Raw genomic sequence first — 15,697 nt, 5'->3', positions numbered from 1 at the left:
CTGTATCCAGGAAGGTACAGAGCATGAAGAAGCCTCTTGCAGAGTATCGCATACTCAGTAACCAGAATAGTGCTCATGACTCTGAATTGGCTTCTTAAAGGCATAAAGGGAAGAAAATAAAAAGTGAAATGAAGTACAGTTCTGTGTTGAGTTCTTGGTGCTACAGTTACTTCATTTCCCTGTGGCCTCTGGCATGACTTGAGTGGATTCTCAGACCACTTCAGGCATGGGGAGAAGTGTTCAGCCCCAGGAGCCATCTCCAGATGTTCTGAGAATCAGCAGATTAGCTAGATTAAGGTAAATAAAAAAATGTAGCTTGCAGTTTGTTTGCTATTATAGGTGGTTTTTTTTTTTTTTTTTTTTCCCTAAGGATAATATTTTATTGACATCAAAGGATCAAGAGTGATTGTTTTGTGATTGGATTATGAACATGTGACCCAGACAACATTTGCAGGTCACTTGTAACAGAAGATTCTCAAGTATTGATAGAGGAGGGCAGACAGGAGGTCACAGCTGTGTCATCAGCTTGAGAGCTATTTTCCAGCCTTCTGATTATCTGTGTCCTATTGGGAAAATAATATCCAAGGTAGGTCAGGTTACAAGATGTCATCTAACCTAGGAATTCACTGTCATAAGAATATGTTTTAGAGTGAATTTTCTGGAAGCCCTGGACCAAGAAACCTTAAATTATGTCTTTTGGGCTTCTGATTGCCCCCTTTTCAACCCAAATCAAATTATCTGCTTACTTTGTTATGGGCAGCTGGAATCACATGTGTGTAGTAATTGAAACAGATTAATGACATCATGGTATATAGTTCCTCAGCCCTTCCTTAGAATTTGCAAAGTTCCTTTAGCTCCTGCAAGTTCCCTCAGGGTTCTCACGAAGCCTCAGAGCTCTTAGTGTTGCAACTTAAGACTCATTTTCCGGCTTCAGTCCACAGTTCTTTTTGTATGTGAAATGACTGACCTACAGCATTTTTATTGTTTTTATTATTGTTCTGTCTGTACATGCTTAGAACTTCATTAGATACCATAACTTGCCAACCATTGCTTTCTTTATTCATCCATCATTTAACACGTTATTGAGCTACTTATAGCGGGAGGGCTCTGTAGGTGCAGGGAACACCTCACTGAATAGTATGCTGTCTCTGCCCTTGAACACGTCATAGTCTTTTAAAAATTCTATTGTTGGGAGCTACTTTTGGACACAAAGAAAAGTTACAAATACTGAATTTCCATGTATCTCTCTCCCAGTCTTCATTTGTGTTAGCATCTTATGTAATTACAGTATAGTTATCAGAGCCGAGAAATAGCATTGGAACAATGCCATTGAGTCAAAGACCTTACTTGGTTTTCATGGTCGCTTTACTTCATTTGGGTTGCTAGAAACAAAAGACTATAGACTGGGTGGCTTATAAACAAGAGAAATTTCATTCTCAGAGTTTTGGAGGCTAGAGGTTCCAGGTGTGTGTGTTTGTGTCTGAGGCTGCCCGTGTGTGTGAGTTCTGGTGAGCACCTGGCTCTGGTGTGCAGACTGCTGGCTTCTCCCTGTGTCTTCACGTGGCCCAGAGCAGAGGGCGTGGTCTGACTAGCACCACAAGACTCCTCGTACCCTCCCCTTTTCTTTTTTATTTTTGCCATTGCTCACTGCATGTGTGACCTTAGTTCCCCAACCAGGAATCAAACCCACGCCCCCTGAAGTGAAAGCAGAGTCTTAAACAGGGAGATCCCTGTCTTCCCATTTACCGGTAACTTCTTTCTTCTACAGTGAAACACTCAGCTCTTATTTTTTAAAAATATATTTATATTTGCCTATTTTTATCCAAGTCTTTGATACACTTAGTTTCAGAATTTGTTACCTGTAAGAATTTGCACCTGTAAGAAACAAATTTTTTGACTGTATCTTAGTCTTTAGTCTTATGTACAATCCCTGGGTCACAAAGAGTCAGACATTTCTGAGTGATTAACACACTTTTCCACATAGTGTATATTATGGACAAGAGCCTGTTTTCTCAAATTATTCAGGTCAGTTCTGTTTTTCATAGCTCCCTAGGTGTGCTTGTATTATTTATTTATGGTATAGCTAGGTTCACCTTTGTTAGACTTTCATTCCAACTTTGGTTCCTCTTCTTTGATTTGAGCTGTTTAGTTTTTGGGTGAGGGAGGGTTTGTGAACTATTGCTGTGGCTCCACAGTTCAGAGCTGTAAGAAGATCCAGTCTTGAGCCCCACTGCCATGTTCCCATTCCCCATTTCTTCCCTCCTCTTGCCTACCTACTGGGTATAGATAACTTTTCCCTTTACCTCTTAGTTTATCCTTCTTGTATTTTCTTTTCACAGATGAGCAAGTACATGTCTATTTTCTTGTGCCTTCTTTCTTATGTGAAGGATAGCATACTCTTTTTGCACTTTGCTTTCTTTCACTTCGTGGTTCTAGAAATTGCTCCATGGCAGTTCATTCAGCTCACTCTTTTTCACAGCTGTGTAGCATTCCACTGTGTGGCTGTGCTGTGGTTTATTCACCTGCTCTCTTGTGTGTGTAGGCATGTAGGTTGTTTCCAAGATGTTTCAATTATAAATGATGCTGCAGTGAGTATCCTTGTGCACATGTGATTCCTTATAATTGGATGAGTATCTTCAGGGTGGGTTCCTAGGAAAGGGGTTGCTGAATTGAAAAGTTTATGTATGTATGTTTCCTGCCCTGAGAGCATATACCAATTTGCATTTCCTCCAACAATGTCCAGGCTTTCTGTTTCCCAACAGAATGTGTTATGTTATTTAAAAACTTTTGCCTGTCTGATTGATAATGAGAAATAGTATCTCAGTGTTGTTCTACTTTACTTTGCTAACAGTGAGTAAGTTTGAGCATTTTTTCATTTCGAAGGATATTTTTGTCTATATTTCTATGAATTATCTGTTCATGTCTTTTCTGTGGGTTTTTATCTTTGTCTCTCCCTTTCTAAAAGTTCTTAATATGCCTGTTGCAGGTATTTTCTCCTACTTCTGTCAGTTTTCTTTTAATTTTATCATTTTAAAAATTATGCAAAGCTTATTTCTGTTTAGTCAGACTTAGCAGTCTTTTCTTTCATTCCCTCAGGACTTTGAGTCATAGTTAGAAAGTACTTACTTACACCATTTTTTCTTTTTTTTGGGGGGTGGGGGTGGGGGAGCTGTGTCAGGTCTTTGTTGCTTCTCTAGTTGCAGTTCAGGGGCTTGGTTGCCCTGTGGCAGGTGAGATCATAGTTCCCTGTGCAGAGATTGAACCTGCGTTCGCTGCACTGGAAGGCGAATTCTTCACCTGTGGACCACCAGGGAAGCCCCCTTACCCCACGTTTTATAGAGACAGTCTCCCCGACTGACCCACCCAGTACCGTTTACTGTCTTTACCTCAGTGGTTTGAGATGCCCCCTTTATTTCCAGTATGTATTCTGGGCTTGCTGTTCTGTTTCCTATTGTCTGTTTATGCGCTGGTGCTACGCTCTTAATTACAGAGGCTTTATGTGTGTGCTCAGTCATGTCTAACTCTTTGCAGCCCATGGACCACAGCCCGCCAGGCTCCTCTGTCCATGGGATTCTTCCAGCAAGAATTCTGGTGTGGGTTGCCCTGCCCCTCTCCAGGGGATCTTCCTGACTCAGGGACTGAACCCACATTTCCTGTGTCGCCTGCACTGCAGGTGGATCCTTTACCACTGAAACACAGGGGAAGCCCACAGAGGCTTTATAGTATGTTTTAAAAGTTTGGAAAAATGCTATATTGAAGTTTCCTATCCATGAATAGGGGATATTTTCCCATTTGTTTGTCTTTACTTTTGTGTCTTTAAGGAGTATTTCTTAAACACTTAAGATTTCTTAAACACTTAAGACAATTAAATTTTAAAAGTGGCGAGGCAGAGAGGATTTAGTGGCAGTAATGTTGTATATTGCTGTATTTAGAGCAACCACTGAAATTGTTGAACCATGGTTCAACAGAACGTGAACTGTGAACTTCGAGATGTTCAACTTGGATTTAGAAAAGGCCAGAGGAATCAGAGATCAAGTTACCAACATCCACTGGATCATACAGAAAGCAAGAGAGTTCCAGAAAAACATCTGCTCTATTGACTACACCAAAGCCTTTGGCTGTGGATCACAACAAACTGTGGAAAATTCTTCAAAGAGCTCAGAATACCAGACCACCTTACCTGCCTCCTGAGAAATCTGTATGCAGGTCAAGAAGGAACAGTTAGAACTGGACATGGAACAATAGACTTGTTCCAAATCGGGAAAGGAGTACGTCAAGGCTATATATTGCCACCCTGCTTATTTAACTTATATGCAGAGTACATCATGAAAAACACTGGGCTAGATGAAGCACAAGCTGGAATCAAGATTGCTGGGAGAAATACCAACAACCTCAGATATGCAGATGATAACCACCCTTATGGCAGAAAGTGAAGAAGAACTGAAGAGCCTGTCGATGAAACTGAAAGAACAGAGTGAAAAGCTGGGCTAAGACTCAAAAAATGATCTTCAAAAAACAAAGATCATGGCATCTGGTCCCATCACTTCATGGCAAATAGATGAGGAAACAATGGAAATAGTTTCCATTTCCATGGAAGTAGATGGGGAAACTTTATTCTCTTGGGCTTCAAAATCACTGCACATGGTGACTGCAGCTATGAAAGTAAAAGATACTAGCTCCTAGGGGGAAAAGCTATGACCAACCTAAACAGCATATTAAAAAGCAGAGACATTACTTTGCTGACAAAGGTCCATCTAGTCAAAGTTATGGTTTTTCCAGTAGTCATGTATGGATGTGAGAGTTGGACCATAAAGAAAGCTGAGCATTGAAGAATTGATGCTTTTGAACTGTGGTGTTGGAGAAGACTCTTGAGAGTCCCTTGGACTGCAAGGAGATCCAACCAGTCCATCCTAAAGAAAATCAGTCCTGAATTTTGGAAGGACTGACACTGAAGCTGAAACTCCAATACTTTGGCCACCTGATGCAAAGAACTGGCTCATTGGAAAAGAGCCTGATGCTGGGAAAGATTGAAGGCAGGAGGAGAAGGGGACGACAGAGGATGAGATGGTTGGATGGCATCACTGACTCGATGAACATGAGTTTGAGCAAGTTCTGGGAGTTGGTGATGAACAGAGAATCCTGGTGTGCTGCAGTCCATGGGGTCGCAAAGAGTCAAACATGACTGAGCGACTGAACTGACTGTAAAACTGTATAGAGCGATACTCTCAGAACACTGTATCAAGATGGAATCTAGAAAACCTTCATATAATCCATAAAGGAAGACAAAGGAAACGGAAGAACTAGAAACAGAAAAGAAACCTAAAAAAGAAAAAAATTCTATGCCTGTGCAACAGACATGATAATCCCTCTGTCTCACAATCTTTTTCCCCCTCATTTTTGGTTAAGAGTGGCAGTGAGAGCTGTAAACAAACATGCTACTCTGACCTGTCTGTAGAAGCTGGTGGGCCTCTCTCTCCATGAGTTTCTCTGAGGTTTGCATATCTAGGGTGTATGAAGACTTGCTCAATTCTGGGTATAGTTTGAGGGAATTAATTTCTGGCCAGGGTTTCCATTTGTTTCTCTGCTTGTATGAGGAGGTTCTCTCTTCTTTTTCATCCCCTTCAGATGGCCCTCTCCCACTAGCCACACAGAGCTGTCTAGGTGGTCTGGTGCCCAGGGCATACCTGTGGGGCATCACAGCAAAGCACTTCCCAAGCAAGTCTTTCCCAGGAAGCTCTTGTTGCTGCTGAACAGAAGGACCCTCAAACATGATGCTTCCCTGTCTTTAGAAGCATCATGTTAGATATGGGGAATGCAGGACTGAGGAGGCTGTGAAAGCAACTGTTTCAGCAAGGTGGGCGTGATGGCACTTTTTTCCTAGCAGTCTCTCTGCCTCCATTTCACAAACACTGTCAAATAATGTACTGTTCTGAGCTAGAGCATGAAGAAAGGAGAGCACTGGAGAAAAAATACTGAGTGCTTAAAATGGTACACATGTACACACACTTTAAATGTAAGCTCTTCAGTACCAGGCGATATGAAACATATTTCAGAACAGATGCCAGCCAGTTAGAACCAACTGAGTGGCTGAGGGGCTTCCTGCTCTGGTCAGCCCTGTCTTCACCTCTGCCTAGTACTCAGGGCTCCTGAACTAGCGGGGACAGCTGCAGCTCTATGCTGATGACACTTGCTTTATTTTCTCCCGGTACTTTATTTATTTATATATATATATACACGTGTATATATATATATATATATACACACACACATACACACACACACACACAAATTCAGAATTTAAGTTTACATTTTCATAAATTTGGGCAAATTTGTTTGACCCCAAACAAGACACAAGATGTTCCCATCATCCCAGAAATTTCCCTTCAGCAGCTCTTCTCTCTAAACTTCCCTCCCCAAAACAGCCACTGTTGTGATTTCTCCCACCATCAATTCCTCTATGCTCTTCTAGAACTTCATATAAACAGAATCATACAGTATGTAATTTTTTGTGTGTGTGGCTTCTTTTACACAACTTTTAGTTTTTGAGATTTTTCACAATGTGCTACGTATCAGTAACTCTTTCCTGTGTATTGTTGTCTAGTAATCTCACTGTAAAATAGATAGTACTTTGTTTACCTGTTTCTTTGTTGATGGACATTTTGTACCCAGGCTAGTGTGAACAAACTGTTACAGACAACAGCAAAAGCACAGTAAAGGAAGCAGTAATGACAGAAGCAGAAATTTATGAGAAAAAAACATTAGGTCTAATTAATCAAGTACTTTAAAGAATTCTAATATTTTATTAAAAGTACGTTATAACCAACTGGGATTTATTCCAGGAATGCAGGGTAGGTTTACTGCTCGAGACTCTGTTAATACCATATACCATGTTAATAAATCTAGGGGAAAAGCTTATCCCCCAAACTATGGTTGTGATACAATTATTCTAAAGTGGGAGTCGTGTTTAATGGGAATACCCGAGAGACATTTCCACTGAGATCAGGAAGAAGGAGAAGATGTCCTCAATTTCCACTACCTTCCACATTTTCATTGTATTAGCCGAACAGTGCAGCAGGAGACTTCCTTTTGTTGTTCAGTTGCTAAGTCTGAAATGATTCTTTGCGACTCCATGAGCTGTGGCTCTCCAGGCTCCTTTGTCCATGGGATTTTTCAGGCAAGCATACTGGGATGGGTTGTCATTTCTTCTTCCAGGGGATCTTTCCACCTCAGGTATTAAACCCTCATCTTCTTGTCAGGCAAATTCTTTACCACTGAGCTACTAGGGAAGCCCTCACTTAAGAAAGGATGAAGAAGAAGTGAAACTATGTTTATTTGCATATACAGTTAGCATTTGGGAAAACCTCAGAGAGTCAATGATTAAACTATATCATATGCTAAAAAATTGAGTAGCAGGATATAAAATTAACATATGCAAATCCATACTCTTCCTATAATTAAACAGGAAACAGGTGAAGGACATAGTGGTAGATAAAACCCCATTAGTACAGTTTCATAGTCATTTATCAGATGACAGCCTTCTCTTCTCACTGATCTGGGTTTTCCCTAAACCATTTGTGTTGCCGCTCCAGTAAAGAATCTGCCTGCAAGTGTGGAAGATCTGGGTTCGATCCCTGGGTTGGGAAGATCCCCTGGAGGAGGTCATGGCAGTCTACTCCAGTGTTTTTACCTGGAGAATCCCCATGGACAGAGGAGCCTGGTGGCCTACTGTCCATGGGGTCAAAAAGACTCAGACACAATTGAGCAACTAAGCACAGCACAGCCATGTCCTTCCCTGGGAGCATTTTGGCAGTGTTTTTGGGTGTCACAGTGATGGCGCATGTGGGTGCTTTGGGGCAGAGACCAGTGATTCTGCTCACTACGGGAAAGCTGCTGTCAACAAAGGATTTTAAGTAAAATTTAAAATTCATTTCTCTTGGAACTTTAGGAATTCAATAGTATTTTTATTAAATTTCTAAAATGGAGATTGTCTGAGATCATCTTGTCTTCTGCCCAGTCCTTAAGCTCTGTGGGAAAGGAGGGCATTGCTTTTTGATTTGGCAGGAAGTGAATGAACATCTGCCATGTTGACATCCCTCAGTTTCTTTCACTAACACCTTGGCCGGTAGCAAGTGTGTGCATGTTGTTAACGTGCCAGTTCGTGGATCCTTGTGGGAATGGAATGCCTATTCAAGCAGTGGGAGATCACATCCCTGGAAGTGTCTCACATGTGTTGTTGATGAACCTTTGATCCACCAATTCTCTCTACTCTGATCTTAGCCTTTGGCTTCCACTTGAGTGGAGAAGGCAATGGCACTCCACTCCAGTACTCTTGCCTGGAAAATCCCATGGACGGAGGAGCCTGGTAGGCTGCAGTCCATGGGGTCACGAAGAGTCGGACACGACGGAGCGACTTCACTTTCACTTTTCACTTTCATGCATTGGAGAAGGAAATGGCAACCCACTCCAGTGTTCTTGCCTGGAGAATCCCAGGGACGGGGGAGCCTGGTGGGCTGCCGTCTATGGGGTCGCACAGAGTCAGACACGACTGAAGCGACTTAGCAGTAGCAGTAGCAGTGATGTTAAAGTTGCCTAAATGGCTGAAGGAGTTGAAATTCTTAAAACCTCCCTGTCTTCTTGGGAATCTCAGAAGTTCTCCCAACACTCCAGTGTGTGCATAGGTGTGTGTCATGGGAAGGTGGGCAGTACCTCATGATGTGATGTAAATGACATTTACATTTGGTGCCTGGAAACTCTGCTTCAGGAGTTAAGTAATGTAGAATGCTCAACTATATTGTGGTCTAACTTATGTTAGTAGATGAACCTGCCTTACTGTATTTCGATGGAAAAGTATTTTCCAGTGTAGTCATTTACACTACAGTTACGTGAAAATTTTCAGTTAGCTGAAAATTTGGGAACTGTGTATTTGTATATTCAGACACATGTATATATTTAAAAAGTTAAAATTTCTCCAGGTTTTAATTTCCAAGACAGTGAATTTCTTCCATACTCAGTTACACTTTCTCCTTATCTTAAGGCAGCAGGAGGAAAAGGCCCATTTTGCTTTGATGATTACAAAGACTTTAGATGGATTTTTGGGTAAAGTAGTGCGACTGTGGTTTAAATTTTCCCCCAAAATATTTCATATCCTTTTATCCTAATCCTGCCCTTAGTTTATCTTTGTTGTTTAATTTTATTATAAGACTAAAAGACTGAGATAAAAGCAGTTATGTTGTAGAGTTGTAGGTAAAAGCAGGTAAAAGTGAAACAAAAAATAGTTTATCTTTGTTGTTTAATTTTATTATAAGACTAAAAGACTGAGATAAAAGCAGTTATGTTGTAGAGTTGTAGGTAAAAGCAGGTAAAAGTGAAACAAAAAATATATATATTATTGGACATTTTCTTATTTTGGAGGGAACTCCCATTTTTCTGAATAGATAATTAACGAGTTTGTCACCATATTCCGCATTTTCTTGGAGTACTATGGATTGAGTTACATCTCCCTCACTCTTACCTTTCCAGCAGTAATATTTTTTTTTTTATAAGGGAAAGAATACTTTTTATTACATACCTCTTACCAGTTCAGTTCAGTTCAGTCGCTCAGTTGTGTCCAACTCTTTGCGACCCCATGAACTGCAGCACACCAGGCCTCCCTGTCCATCACCAACTCCCAGAGTCTACCCAAACCCATGTCCATTGAGTTGGTGATGCCATCCAACCATCTCATCCTCTGTCGTCCCCTTCTCCTCCTGCCCTCAATCTTTCCCAGAATCAGGGTCTTTTCAAATGAGTCAGCTCTTTACATCAGGTGGCCAAAGTATTGGAGTTTCAGCTTCATCATCAGTCCTTCCAGTGAACACCCAGAACTGATCTCCTTTAGGATGGACTGGTTGGATCTCCTTGCAGTCCAAGGGACTCTCAAGAGTCTTCTCCAACACCATAGTTCAAAAACATCAGTTCTTCTGTCCAGCAGTATTTTGATTTACAAAGCAGTTGACAGTATTGCTAACATTTTTTGTTTGTTTATTTTCAGAGGGAAGTGTAACATCTCCCATTTTTCTGACATATTTGCTGCTAGAGAGTTTAAGGCCCGAGTGGATTCATTCTTCTACATACTAGGCTACAACCCTGAGACAAGGTAAGTGCATCACATGGGCCCCTAGGTTGAGAACTTCAGCTTCTCTCGCGTGAGTGTGTGTGTGTGTGTGTATGTGTGTGTGTGTTTGTCTGCACTTCTGGGCATATACTCCTAAGATGAAAAAGAAAGAGAGAGAGACACAAAGTCCTGTAGTAAATCTCTTTGAAAAGAGCTGTAATTAATGTCTGTGGTATCTAAAGCAGCTTGCCCCCTGCTGCCTCACTCATTATTAAGAAAAGGAAAAGTGAGAAATTTGGGTTTGCAGAGGGCAAGATAAAGATGTATGTTTCGTTGGTCTGTATTTTGAACTTATTATGAATTGTACTCTCATGCACATTCATTCAAACCTTCCATTATACCGTACTGAAAATACTAGGACATTGTGGTTGTGTTGATGAGTAATTTGTTCCCTTAATAAATCCCCAGGAACACTCATTGAAATATCTCTAGTAAGACTGCTAGTATAAGATGAATACATCCATTTCTCAGCCATCTTGGTAAATAGAATGATTACTTTTTGAATGAAAAGCAACAGAGTCAAAATACTGTAATTTAACAGAAGAAATTGTTTGTCTCTAATAGGCTGTAATTTTAACTCATCCCATGAGACAATGTCTGTAAGACTGTATGCATTCATATTTATCTTGTATCACTCATGTGACTGTGTGTTTTATTAAGGATTTTAAAAAATGAGAGAAGGTCATTAGATGACCAGGTGGTCTGTGCTTGCTCAGGACAATCAAGACATAATCTGCAAATACAGCGATTGAGAAAGAAATGAAAGATGCTTGGCTCAAGGAAGTTAATGGGAGAACTACGTTAAGTATAATTGTACGATGTGTGTTGTTTTAGTGAAAACTTGTTTCTGGGAGATGCTGAGAAATGATAGATAACATTTAGAATGTTGCTGTTTAGGTCATCAAACTAGGGTCAATAAAAGGGAACGTATTCTTTTTTGTGGTTCTAAGAGGCTGCATTAAGCTCTGTTGGAACATATATATTAGTCTTTCTCTCCATATGTATAGTAGACAACAGCTATGGGGTAATAGTCACCTTTTTTGCTTACCTTTAAAAAAAAAGCAATGAATTTGAGTTTCGTTTTCATTTTCGAAAGTATGCTGTATTCCAATGACAGAGAAGGTGATCAGCAGTAATGTTTAAACAGCACCTTCTGTTTCAGAATGTTTATTTTACGTATGTGTTAATTAGCTGCCTGGTCATATCTTTTTGTTGCCCCAGTGAAGTGTGGGACACTCGAACTTGGTCTTCTGTCTGGATGCACAGTTGTCTGTTATTACAATGATGTTGTTTATTTAACTTTGTGATAGTAGCTGTCATATTGCACAAGTTAGATTGTTTGAGGGAATTTTGTGTTTTAAGTGTTTAGCTCTTGGGTTCATAACAGCCAGTCAGATTCTTTTTTCACTAGTTTTGGTTTTGTATCTATTTTTGCGGAATGCTTATTTACAGTGATTTGCAACTTACCTGTGTTAAGCTGGAGACTCAAACACAAACTCTTGTCTCATTTTTTTATATGTTGCTGGCAGTCATGATACTTCATTGATACTTGCCATCAATTTTGCTTTAAAACCTGAGTTAGGCGTGTGATAGAGGAATCTATTATTACTTATCTCAGCTGAAAAGGCAACACTGAACCATGCCTGTAGCAGCACTTTTACAGGCTCTGCATCCTGAATCACTCTAGTGCTTTGGCCTTAGTCCCATTCATTCATTTCTGTTCTTGTTCCCTGTGTCCAGCTTGTGTTTGGTGTAGTGTAAGAGCTTGGGGGTTGTTGGATGAATTGAGTAGTTCATCAAGTAAAATTTTAATGTGTCCTTTTAAGTGGTAAGTTGGTGGCAGGTCTCAAAAAGTGAGTGTGAATGTTTCCAGTGATGAGCCAGTGTGGCACAAGCTCACTGGTTTCACCATGAACACTACTTTCTCCCTCTGAAGTTCTAGGTTTGATGTACACGTCCCATAGTTTCTCAAATCATCAGAAGTGTGTGTGTGATTTAGCAGAGTTTAGAAAACTGTGTGTCCTCTCCTCCTGGTTTATGCACAACCCAGTCCTTAGAATGCTCGGGGCGCATGCTCTTTGTTTCTGCCATTGTTTCAGGTTTGTGAGGGAGTGGGCAGTGGGGTGAGCTGGTTTCTCGTATGGTTATCTACCATGTGGATGAGCGGGACCAGCAAGGGATGGTGTCTGCCAGGTGTTGTGTGCTGACTTGGTGCCCCGAGTCATCTGGGGAGGATTATCAGACTGTTGTAATAATCCTGTGAGATGGTGCACTGCCTGATCAGTAAGACCACTGGAGGTTAAAGAATGATTCTGTGACTCCTAACTTTGATGACTGTTTCCCTCCCTTTAATTAGTGTGGGAACTCTAAGTGAGCAGCTAAAACTGAAGTTTAAGATGAAGATATTTCCATAGCAAATTTTCTGATGGTAGTTAACAGTTGACTTATGTAATTTTCCGTAATTTATTTAGCATCTTAGCCAGCACTGAATGTTAGGTTTTTTTTCCTTCTTCTAACATTTATCACAGATCCTTTTATAGGCTACTTTTCCTCCCTAACTTCGTTATTACATTCTTGAAAGATCTGAAAATCAAAAAAAATTTCTAAGTTGGGTGCTAAAACTCTCATTTGACCATGAGGTCAAAGTTGGCCTGAACTGATATGAGACTTTTTATACTCCTAATATAGTTCAGTTTGCTTTTTGCACAACTTGGACTACAAATTACCAATATGATAGGATAGGGGTCATTGCTCAGACACTGCTGGGGTATTATGTGATGTATAAACTATGGTACTTCCTAAATCCAAGAAGTTCTTACATCTGAAAATCCTCTAGTCCTAAGGATCTTGGCTCAGGGATTGTCATATTGTGTTCTTGCTAACCATGACATTTAAGGAACTAAACGAGCAAAAAATACGGGAGTAGATGTTTCTAGCTTTAGTGAAGAGTTATTAGTCATTCAGTCATGTCCAGCTTTTTTGCAACTCCATCGACTGTAGCCCACCAGGCTCCTCTGTCCATGGACTTCTCCAGGCAAGCATATTGGAGTGGGTAGCCATTCCTTCTCCAGGGGATCTTTCTGACCCAGGAATTGAACCCCGGTCTCCTGCATTGCAGGCGGATTCTTTACCATCTGAGCCACCAGAGAAGTCCTTTTAGCTTTAAGTACAGATAGCATCACCGACTCAATGGACATGGGTTTGAGTGGACTCCGGGAGTTGCTGATGGACAGGGAGGCCTGGTGTACTGTGGTTCATGGGGTCGCAAAGAGTCGGACATGACTGAGCGACTGAACTGAACTGAACAATACAGACTACAAGGGGCTGGCAAATGAGAGAGAACTTGGAACCTTCAGTAACTGGAGTTTCCTTTTGGAGTTTGTTTTAATGTTTCTGCACTCAGGGAGTGTTCCCTTTTGCTCCACAGATAAGCGTCACTCCAAATTTACTTCTGCAGTCAGCATGCCCTGCAACATAATGTCATTATGTTCTCATTTTCTTTGAAGTGTCTTATCTAAAATCTGGTTAGAAACTTTAAATAAAGTCAATAAATTTCAGCTTAGAGGTCCTAGTACATAACACCAAGTTGCACTTTTCACTTTCATGCATTGGAGAAGGAAATGGCAACCCACTCCAGTGTTCTTGCCTGAAGAATCCCAGGGACGGGGGAGCCTGGTGGGCTGCTGTCTATGGGGTCACACAGTTGGACACGACTGAAGTGACTTAGCAGCAGCAGCAGCCCGTATATATGTATTTGGCCAAAACACCAATATCCTTGGTTGAACTAAAGTAGGATTGATCCTTGCTTAGAAAAAGAGCCAGGCCGTAGAGACCTAGTTCCATCCGTCCATTTCTTGTCCTTGTTGTTTGTTTGTCTAGTACCTCATGAACATTTAATCTGACTGCTTGATCATTTTGTTAAGACCAGCAACCTGGAAAGATCTCCCCTTTTGGACCCAGGCAGCCTGGGTTCTGATCTGTGCTGCCACTTCATCTTTGTGTCCATAGGTAAAGGCTGTACTTCCTGGACTGTTTTCAGCTTTAGTAAAATGGGGAAAACAAAAACAGGGTAGCTTTTGTAAACTGTCAAGATTTTTAGTTGCTTCTCAGGAATTGCAAAAATAATTATAAATTTTCTTTTGAAGAAAAGATTGAGAAATATCTTTTTAAAAACCCTGTAAAATGTTAAATCCAAAAGCAAAACATGAGCTACTTCCTAAGAAGTCTTCCTTCTACCAGGTAGATTGTTAACTGTGAGATTGATTTTGCTGACATGTAGACGTCCAAGCACTGGGGATTCTTTCCTCTCCTTGGAATATGATAAAATCTTTGAAAACATACAGTTGCTAAAAATGTATGGTAAATTCCTTCGTTGACCATGATGAAACTGACTGAACAGTTACAGTAAGTATGTGAGTGATGTTGATGTGAAATAATACATTTCTACAGTCAGAATATTTTATTGAAAAATTTGCGAGGCAAAATTGGAAAAAAAAATACTGACAGCGATTTGGGCTTTTTATAGCAAATGAGAGTGTTCTCCATGTAGCTCGGGGTGGGGATTATTGAATATTTGTTCTTTCCCTCATCTTCCCATCGCCCCACCTCTGTAGGTTCAACCTGTTGGCCAGTGCCGTGTGTGTGTGTGAGCGTGTGTGAGAATTTTGACCTTTTCTGAGTCTATACCTTTCATTTCTTGGAAAAGTTTTTCTTACCTTTCTGCCTCAGACCAGTGAGTTAGGAGGGGAAGGAGGAAATAGTGAGTGGGGTCCTAGGAAGAATAAGTTTGCAGAGTGGCCATATGAAAGAGGTGCCTTTATTCTTAAATTATTAAGCATGGATTTTCCCAGGATCCAGTCCCTTTGTTTCCCCTTGCTAAATAAGAATACCTTGGGTCTCTAAGGTGTGCTTAGGAATAGTAAGGAAAAGGCGATAGTAAGGCGATGGCACCCCACTCCAGTACTCTTGCCTGGAAAATCCCATGGACAGAGGAGCCTGGTAGGCTGCAGTCCATGGGGTCTCGAAGAGTCAGACACGACTGAGCGACTTCACTTTCACTTTTCACTTTCATGCACTGGAGAAGGAAATGGCAACCCACTCCAGTGTTCTTGCCTGGAGAATCCCAGGGACAGGGGAGCCTGGTGGGCTGCCCTCTATGGGGTCGCACAGAGTCGGACACGACTGAAGCGACTTAGCAGCAGCAGCAAGGCGAACATGTTATTTAAAATGTAGCATTCTGTGTATCAGCTGGCCCCTGGGCAATCCCACTCTGTAATACAGTTTTATACCAGCATCAGTGGACTCTTCCAAGACTTTGGCTGTAGCATGAAACATCTGATTATATTCTTGGTTCTTTGTGTCTTGAACATGAGTCATCTCTTGGTAATCAGGTAGAAAGCAAGTAGATCACCTGAATTCACCTGTGCCCTCTCTGTTTATCTTTTTCCAGGAAGCAGGGTTCTTTTTTTTTTTTTTTAAGCAATATTGAAGCTTAAGTATTATTATCCTTACATTTAGTAGTAATCATAAACAGAGGCACTTGCA

General features: G+C 40.9%; 1 protein-coding gene across 4 annotated transcripts in view; it reads left to right on the top strand.

Annotated features, from left to right (window-relative positions):
* RERE (arginine-glutamic acid dipeptide repeats) overlaps positions 1-15,697 on the top strand; it is a 412,205-nt gene that overhangs the window by 246,129 nt on the left and 150,379 nt on the right. For all 4 annotated transcript variants that reach the window (XM_044942961.2, XM_044942960.2, XM_006076676.4 and 1 more), the window contains one exon: positions 10,031-10,135. In XM_044942961.2, coding sequence (XP_044798896.1) covers positions 10,031-10,135 — 105 coding nt within the window. The remainder of the gene's footprint in view (positions 1-10,030; positions 10,136-15,697) is intronic.

Source organism: Bubalus bubalis, chromosome 5 (assembly GCF_019923935.1).
Source record: "Bubalus bubalis isolate 160015118507 breed Murrah chromosome 5, NDDB_SH_1, whole genome shotgun sequence".
Lineage (NCBI taxonomy): Eukaryota > Metazoa > Chordata > Mammalia > Artiodactyla > Bovidae > Bubalus > Bubalus bubalis.
The sequence above is the reverse complement of the archived record's forward strand: the minus strand, read 5'-3'. Positions and strand labels throughout refer to the sequence as shown.